General features: G+C 37.8%; 1 protein-coding gene across 1 annotated transcript in view; it reads left to right on the top strand.

Annotated features, from left to right (window-relative positions):
• The first annotated feature begins 6,104 nt into the window (after positions 1-6,104).
• The window catches only part of insra (insulin receptor a), a 53,616-nt gene continuing 49,927 nt past the window's right edge, over positions 6,105-9,793 (top strand). Inside the window, exon 1 of the mRNA XM_088310405.1 lies at positions 6,105-7,207. Within this exon, the coding sequence (XP_088166531.1) occupies positions 7,144-7,207 (64 nt within the window). The 5' untranslated portion in view covers positions 6,105-7,143. The remainder of the gene's footprint in view (positions 7,208-9,793) is intronic.

Here is a 9,793-nt window from a genome sequence, read left to right as displayed (position 1 = left end):
CTGTCAAATAGACACCTGGAGTGGAATTTGGATCAGCGGTTAGTTTAAGCAAATCCATTTTTTAACACGTACACAACCCAAAAGCATAGTGTCATGCTCGATTTCTTAGAATGAGCCGCGTAGGGCCTCACACACTTCAATGCATTTTGGCGGTCGCATCACTTTGACGGTTCAAAGGCGTGGAGGGTCACGTATTGTGATGCAGACTTGCTGTCATAGCACATTTACCGCACAGGCCTCAATTAGGCCGCGGGTGTCCCACGGTGGCTAAAAATGTGCGCCTCTCCCCAAGCATCCATCATGCGCCTTGTATTTTTCCAACGGTCGCCCGATGGCAGCAGGAAGGAATCTTGGCCTTGCAAAGCGGGAAGGAGGAAGCGGGGTCCAAAGCGTTGTGTGCTGGCATCGAGGATGAGCCCCGAAATGAATCACGCGTGAACTTTATTGTTCTCGCAATCGGGCGGGAGGGCGCGAAGCCGACGTTCCCATGATCTGTACGCACGCTGCACATGACTTCCGGGCACATGTCGCTGCATGGACGATGAACCCGCAGAGATGCAGAGGCGCCCCTGCACTTCTTTTTGTCTTCTAAGGACGGAGCTCTGCAAAAACACAGGCCTTGCTCGCCACTGCTAACCTCACTCATATCGCTCTTGTTTTTTTTTTTTTTATGTTCATCATATTCAGCTTTGAAGTAAAAAAGCAAACAAGAAATTATCTTATGATGAACCACCATCCAGTGAACTAGATGAAAATTTGGAAATGAAATTCTATGAATTAATATAATAGTATAGCTTATGTGGTTGTATCTTAAAATATAATAGAGCGTACATGTAAAAAAAAAAAAAAAAAGTATATACTACAAACAGCACAAGTAAATAAAAAGCAATAAAAGAATGAAACATTTGAAAAAAAACTAAGTTAAGCACAATATAAATATATAGACTATTAAACAAAAATTAACAAATAAGAAAATAAATGAATTAAAAATTAAGATTTGTTCTCCGCTCCTTTTCATTAAAGTTTTCTGTTTCATTTAAATTGCTCTGTTTTTTCTTTCACTTATTTAGACAAATATAATAACATAAAAACACAATTTTCTGTAGGATACAATTAAAAGCATGTGCAAAATTTTAAATTAATAAAACCTGTCAAATCAGTTATAACCAACACACGTTAAGTCTATCCCAAAAATATTCCCAGTGCTTCAGTTTGTTAAACTAAACATAAAAGGTGGAAAATACACACCGTGTGTATAAAACAAACACAAAGTCCAGAGCATACCAGACAGTTGGGATCGGCTCCAGCATGCCCGCGACCCTAGTGAGGATAAGCGGCTCAGATAATAGCTGGACATAGATAAGCCTTTCAGTCCACTAGCTTGGTGCTAACGCTAAGTAGCATCTATCTATACGTTACATGGTTAAAACCTTCAAGCAACAAAATGAACACAAACAGTACAGCAACACTTGTAGACAGACAATATAAAAGCACTCACATTTATGCATTCTTTATCCTCTGCAAAAATCTTTTGAATTGAATGTAACTGTCAATATTGTGAGGATAAGCGGCTCGGCTAATGGATGGATGGATGCTTTATGAAGAAAAATATTGTGGGGTTGATAAAGATTTGCAATACAACTGTTTTGAATGTTTATGGAATGATATGTGAGTGGGTGTTTTCATTTGCTCGTCAGGATTGATCACTGCTAATTCCGAATCTGAACTAATTTTTTTTTTTCTCAAGCACATCAGCTTTTCAAACTTATAATATGCAATATAGTAATATATTTAGTCATGTTCATGAATTAATAGCTAGGTTCAGCTACAGGTGGATTTTTTCCCCCCAAATATACCGTTGCGCTTGAAAAAATGGAAAGACATTCTTTTAAATCATCATCTAACATACATTAAAGGGCACATAAAGACATCTCTGAATATTCTTTGATAACCCTAAGCCTTGTATGGAATAATATTTAAATTGTGAATATGTGTGTGTACTCTTTGTACTGCATGTTATCCTTTCCCTCCGTCTCTGCTCCGGGAATACTTTGTGCTGAGCCACACTGAATTGAGACTGGATTCTCTGAAGATCCTCACAGGACAATAAAAAAAAAAAAAGCATTGTTGAAAAGCGGAAATTGAAGCGACGCCCTCATCCCAGACAGGAACATGGAAAATGACATCTCAGCTCTTCTCACTTGGCTGTTTTTGTTCTGTTTGCCAGCATCACCTCAAGCTGCTAATTCACCATCTATAGTATAGTATAACAGCTTTTGAAAACACGTGTTGGCTTCAGGTCAGGTGCGCTCGTGCGGTAGGAGAGGACACTGCGTACTCGTGTGAACTTGCTTCCGGGGGTCTCAGATTAGCCTCATTATAGCTTTGGAACTATTGACGTGTTTTTGTGGCTTGCACGCAAACAAATGACTCATGGGCACACACCAGCCTGATGCGAGCACCTTTGTTTTTGCTTCAAATGAGACGAGAGTGGGGAGGGTGTTAAGTCTTAAACCAAATGTTGAGTTGGTGCCCCTCTGCGCAAGAATGAAAAACCAAGAGTGATTAAGGAAATAACTTGAACTTGACAAAAGCCGGAATAAAATTATTTAATGAATACAAACCAATGAAAATCGCACACTGCTTTTGAATTGTGTTTCAACAAAATTATTTTTAGAGGTAAACTAATGAAACAAGCCTGGACAAAACTGACGCTATACCCTTCACTTGATGTTTTCTTGCACAACCGTTTGAGGCAATATATTGTCATTTTCTTTCACAAATCAATACTAATGGCATTAGAAATGGCTTCAAAAGAAATACACTGCCACTCCTGAGCGAACATTGTTTGAGAAGTGATGCAGAAGGGTGGCAAACAGGTTCCTCATATTGTGGAAGCTTTGTTGTGCCTCTATTTAATGTCTGGGTGTTTTTTTTTGTTTTTTTTAGACATTGAGTGAAAATAGCAAGGTTCGCTTAACTAAGTTGGCTTGTTTGTTGAAAATGACCCTTGATTGTGTGTCACGAGGTAATTAAGTTTCTGTTTCAAAGTAATATCCACTTAAGACGCCGTTAGTGAGCTCATTGTTTTATTTATCGCATCACTCATGACCTCATGACCTTTTAAGAAAGCGTTTGTGAATATATTGTTGAGCAGATGTTTGCTTTTGTGACATTTTCAAAGGCTTCGCATGATCGCAGACTTCTAGTACTCTGCTGCTGCCGTCTTTTTTCCGTTTTTTTTTCTATCATTTTGTCTAGGCCTGTGTCACGTTTCATTTATATATTTTTTTCTGATAATTCTGTTGAACCACAATTGAAACGCAGTGTCAGATTTTCATGAGTTAATTTCCATTTATTTTTTAAAATATATTATTACTTTTGTCAAGTTATTTCCATGACCAATGTAGTTTTTTTCTTGTGTCAACTAAGGGGTACCAACTATTTTGTCCTTTCCTTAGCATGTCATTGGTGTTTTGCATTAAGATAACAATGTGGTCGTTTTAAGCGCACAAAGTGTACTTGAATTATGTTTTATGTTTTCGTTTGACAGTAAACTTCTACTGGCAGTACAATAAACAAGTTAGAGTGTCTTTTTTTTTTAAAAGTGGTCACTGTCTGCCAAAGAGGTGCTTATTGAGACTTGGGTTGAGTTACCTTCCAGCGCTTGTATCTCAAGTCTGCGCTCGCAAGTCAAAGCAAAAAAATCAGATGAAATGACAGCTCTTTTCTCAGAAAACTTTTGAGTCACTCGTATCTCAAGTACTATAAATGTAAATTCAGAGGCAGCTAAACAGGAAGTCTTTCGCTGTAGTTTGCACCATCAGGCTATGCGTGCTAGCATCCATCTTGATTTGTTTTGACCATTTTTGGTGTCACTTAGGTATGACGGTGTTTTTAGCGACCTCTTATCCGCTTCCACAGTCAACAATGCATACTTCCTTCTTGAGCTGCTTTAACGCCACACGCTAATAAAAGAGCTTTTTGTAGACTTCCGTATGGGAGGACAAAAGTTAAAAAAAAAAATGTTTGGGAACAGCTTTTCCAGGAAGCATCAGCATCGACGTTTACGTGTCCTCAGTGGGAATTCCACACGCACGACTGGCGAGGAAAACCGGCACCAGGAAGACAAACAATGTGTAGACGTGTGTGTCCAGAAAAGTCACACCTGACATCAATCGTATGAGACTTCAGCTCAATGAGCAGGGGTGGGCAAACTTCTTTTCTCAAGGGGTCCGCAATTGGTTTTTAAAAATGAACAATTATGGGGCCAGGTCATTGGTAGAGAGAATAGTTCAACAGTAAATTATGTAAGACATAAAAAAAAAAGAGTTCATTTTAACTCTCGCTCCAAAACGCATCATTTGCGTCTCCCCGCACGCAATTGCACCCGCTCGTGCGAACTCTTTTGACTTCAGTTCAAACGCGCTGCCCGGAACGCTCGCAACAGATTTGGTGTGAAACTAGTATATCAAAAAAAGAAAATAGGCGCTTAGAATCTGTGTGGGTGGAGTCAAACGTTTCGATTGAGCCACGCCTCAAACTGCGCTCTGCAGCCAGGACTACTCGTTTGGATACGCTTACGAATTTCAGCAATAGCTTGATAATAAAAATGTCACTTGGCGACACGTTCGCACCACCTTCTGACCAGTGGATCGCAAGCGTTGTCACCCTTAAACCGGCATTCAATTTCCTCATTCCGCAAACCTGCTTTTAAGAACAATAAGGGAAATGTTTTGTTTAAAAAAGAAACGTAAATGCACAGTATGCTATATTTCTAAAGGCCATTTAAAAATAGTTCGACCTACCGCCAAAAGCACATTGCTAGGCTAATATGTTCCATATGGAAACTTGGTACGCTTCTGTACTGTACCACACAAATCAGAATACGAATGTATGTATGTAATTTTTTTTACGCGCTGTCCACAACACTCCCAAAGTGGATCCCCATTGACCACAAATCCATAACAGAGAATCACTACTTTCAGACTCTTCTAAGGATGAGTTGTTTTATTTTACTTGAAATTTATTGCAACTGTTCAGTGGTTAACGTTCCTTTTTTCTCCCTTTTCATTATTGTTATTGTAATTATAATAATAACAATAAATAGCTTTATTGATATAATTAAAATAATGAGTGCACATAGTAAAAATATATAATAATAGTGATTCTGCTGATGATGATAATATAAATAGAACGATAATGATGCCGATGATGATGCCCATTCCCGAGAGATTGTTGTTGTGTGTACTGAATTCCTGCAGCTCCTTCATGATGTAATAATGATAATATTAATATCCACCCATTCATTATCTAATTCACTTATGATGATAACGGTAATAAACATAATAATGAAAAATAACAGCAGTGTTGATCATGATAATAATGATGATAATAATATTGATGAAATAAAATAATGATAACAAGAGTAGTAATGATGCTAATAAAAATTAATGATATCAATAATTAAAATATAAGTAAATAAATATATTAGTAATAATAACAATAAGAATAACAGTAATGATAAAATGAAAATAATAGTAATTGTAATTAACAATAGCAACATTAATAACAATATCGTAACAACATAGAATATTATATATATATTATAACAATAGATGTATATATTTTTACTACAATAATAATGACAAAAAAACGCAATAATAACAGTAATTACGACAATAGTACAACAGAAATTATAATATAACAATTTTAATATTATAATATAACTATTTTAATATTAATAATAATAGTAATGGCAATTACCAACAGTAGTAGGAGTAGTAATAATGACAATAAATAATGATAATGATGGTACTACTACTGCTATAAATAATGACTATAACAGTATTTATGATAATAGTAACGAGAGTATTTTTTATTATAAGAATTATAACAGTAATGCAACAGCAATAACTACGATTAGAATAGTAATGTTAATAATAATACATTTATACGCCATAATAGGAACAACAGTTGTAATATTTTAAAAGAATGGCGAATGAATGAATATGAAAGGTGAAGTGTCAGTGTTTATTGACAGAGCGTCCGTTGTAATCCAACAAATTCCAGTCCGTGTTTCCCCGGGAGCCCATCTGCCTCCCTTGGCAGCGGTTGTTTACTGCCTGGGAGAAGAAGAAGAAAAAAAGGAGACACCAACACACACACACAGCCTGGGAGACAAACCATCTACCTAGTTCTGTCCGTGCAATAACAACGAAGGGGGTTTGAAAAACTCCACAAGAAAAGGGAACAGGTGCAACTTTGCTACGTTTGTGGCATGTCTGCCATTTTCCACGAGCAGCACGAGTCGCGACTGGATGGTGTGACGTTCACGTGAAAAGCAAACAAGCGTGGAGCTCACTTGCTGTCGCGTGGAGCTGCAGAAAATCTCGGAAATCTCGGCGCTGGAGCTCGCCTCGGAGTTCGGAATAAAAACGACGCGCAACGACGACAACTTTTTGCCATGCTTTGGCCCACACCTGACGCGCTTTCGGGGTACGAGTTGATTATTTTCCCAAACTCACGTGAACGTAACGCCACGCGTGTCACAAGCGACCTGGACTCACTGCGGCTAAACGGCACGGAATGACACAAAATGTCTTTTTCCCGTATACATAGTTCACGTTTATGTGGCTGTAACAGTCCATTTTTGTAGGTGAAGTTTGGCGTTGAGTATCCGCAACGCAAACTTTGACGTGTTTGGCCTGGCTGACTGGGCTTGGCGACTTTTGACAGCTAGCTCGTTAGCTCCAGGTGGCTAACGTTAGCTGCCAGGTAAAGCTGTATACAGGCTCACTCGGTCGGGGGACTTGGATCCACAAACCCGCGGAGGAGCCAGACGTAGCTGGTTGGCTTAGCTTTAGCTTTAGCTTTAGCTACAGTAGCTTGAGTGAACACGTTGGACTCGTTCCTGTTCCTATCTTCCGGGATGTCGTTGATTCATTTTTGTTTACTTGCTGGCTCACGCCGTAAAAGCAAAACAATTTCCTGAAGAAGAATTACAGCCCCTAACAACAACCTCCTCCTCAACCCCCACGCCCTCCTCTTGTCCTCCCCCTCCTCGCCACAAGAAGGATTACTCGGGGAGTTTTTGGACGGCTCGCAGCAGATTGGCGGATTGTGTTCGAGCCCGTGTCAGTCATGTGGCTCCGGACTTTGGCTCTTGTTTTGGCCGCAGCCTGCTTCGTGACCACCACCGCGGAGAGTAAGTAACCTTTTCATTTCAGTGGCAGATCTCTCCCTCCACCACCACCCCCAAAACACCACACACAATATAATTCGCTTGAAAGTAAACATAAGGTAGCTGGGGTGAGCAACCTATGACCCGAGGACTGACATTCTCTCACTTTTATTCAAGTGAGCATTTACATTGTCAACAGTCCACAAATTATGTCTATTTTTTTTGTCTGTCAATTTTGTACCTATACTAGATTTGTTAAATCATATGAATTCAATTAAAAAAAATATTTATCCTATTGACCAGTTGGTTAATTCAGTGGTTTTCAAACTGTTTTAAGTATGAAAATACTTCGATAATTATTTGCTGTCCAATTACAGCATAATGACCAACAGTAAAATGAAGTTGCATTGTAGGCCCATGATTGCATAAAAAACGAGAGATTTCATATTATTATAGGTCACCCTAACATTTTGATACGTTGTTTACAAATAACACTGCGCTTGGACATAGGAAAATAAATAAAACTCAATTAAATTTAAGTAATGATTTGATTAGAGTATATCGCATATAAAAGTAAAAAAAGATCGGTATATCCAAATAAAAGTAAAAAAAACAAACAAAAAAAAAACAGGTCCTAAATATTAAATGCTATTTTTTGTGTTAAAAAGTTATGTACTTCCATACTGTATAGGCAGTGATTATTTTGCGTACCACCAGAGGGAGCCCTTGTACCACTAGCGACACTAGTCTCACACTTTGAGAATCACAAAGTTAATTGAGATACTCTCGAGCTGACTTCTCACTGAGGAGCGAATGTTTGCAAATGTTGGGTTTTCGTCATGGTTCGTAAAAGGTTGCTAAGTTGTTTTTCTTTTCACAGTATCTCTTGTGACCAGAAAAACTGATTGAAACAACAAAGAACTGCATCTCATCATGCAGCAAACGCATGCAAATGCTGGGTTTTTGCCATAATTCGTGAAAAGTTGCTCAGATGTTCGCAGACACTTTTTACTTGTCGCAAACAGTTTTTCTTTGCGACAACTAAAAACTGTCTGTGAACATCTTTGTTACCTTTTACAAACCCCGATAAAAACCCAAATTGCTTCGTTCACAAGCATTTGACGCTCAGTGACATACCAGCTAAAATAGGGTCGCGCAGCGCAACCTTGTAGGTAGATAAAATTAAACAAGAAAATAAAACGGAGTACTGTATAACAAACATTGAGAAATGTGGCTTGGTTTGCACTGCTAAATTCCCCTTGAGGGAGGCTGACTGGACAAATTGTAAAACAATTAAAAAGGGGGAAACATTTTTCTCGTGGGACGTCGGGCTGTTGCGCTACCGTGGGTGCATTGAGGTAGGCCACAATTCCGCAGACGGCCCACTGAATTTCAATGGAGGCAACACAATGAAGAGATGGTGGCTGGAATATGCCCACATGTCGGGAATTAACCAATCAAAAGAAAACTATTCAAATTAAGGTAAACAGCAACCCAGTAACAGGGAGGTTTATTTACATATTCAATATATATAAAAACTCCAACTGTCTCATGTAAAAGGCAATTTTGACCAAAAAAATACCTTGAAAAAGGGGTATTATCCTGGGGCATTTCCAAAAGTAATTATTTTGCAAGGCAAATAAAAGGACATTAAACATTATGAAAAAAAATAATAATAATCGCAGCATGGCTCCTACAGCAAATGTACTGGAGGTTGGAGTAAAAAAAACAACAAAAAAAAACAACACATGTTAAGGATAAAATATTTGATTATTAATAATTACTACAATAAACAATTTCACATACATTACAGCCATTTTTAAAATTTTGTTCGTTGAATAATTGGTTAATTACTTAAACTTTACACATGACATTAAAAAGATTATTCTGAGAGTAAGTTATCATTCAAATGAACTATTTAATATATTTTACACTCACATATACACGTTTTAATAAAAAAAATACAATTATTATTTTTATTATTATTTTTTAAATTTTGTTCTGCCCTAATGTATGACTTGGTCTTTCTGTTTGTTTTAAAGATAAAACGTTTGTCCACCACCCGGCTGTGTCAGTTCATGTTGGAGTGGGAAAAGTAACAACAATGGGACTTGTAAAGACCACAAGTAGCATTTGATCTAGTCCGATGCTACATTTTTTGAAAAAAAAAAAAGGAGACCTAATTATGTGAGCAATAACCTCCCCAATTGGAAAAAAGAAAGGGGAAGTAACAATAAATAACAAAGTGTGTACTCAGTCCTATATTTGCAGATATGGTTGTTAAAAATTATTCCATTAATCGCATACACAATCTCCTTAAATGGGAGTCGGCACACACCCTCCACTATTTAAAGTGCCATTCATTAACCCCAAATCAAGTTCAGATGTTTTAGTAGGCTTTTCTGGACATTTTTGTAGTCACATCTCACAACACAAGTTGCTTCCCACAGCATCAGAGGAGAGGGTGTGAGAGTATGTAAATAGTTTGTGTATTTTTAATCATGTTTTTTATACACTATTTGTATCAATGATAATTACACACACACTCACGGACACGCACATCATTGCTTCAGCACACATGCGCACACCCACACGCTTGTTTTAAGTTTC

The sequence above is a fragment of the Idiotropiscis lumnitzeri genome, chromosome 12, assembly GCF_059441095.1.
Source record: "Idiotropiscis lumnitzeri isolate Australia: NSW breed Sydney's pygmy pipehorse chromosome 12, RoL_Ilum_1.0, whole genome shotgun sequence".
NCBI classification, from domain to species: domain Eukaryota; kingdom Metazoa; phylum Chordata; class Actinopteri; order Syngnathiformes; family Syngnathidae; genus Idiotropiscis; species Idiotropiscis lumnitzeri.
The sequence above is the reverse complement of the archived record's forward strand: the minus strand, read 5'-3'. Positions and strand labels throughout refer to the sequence as shown.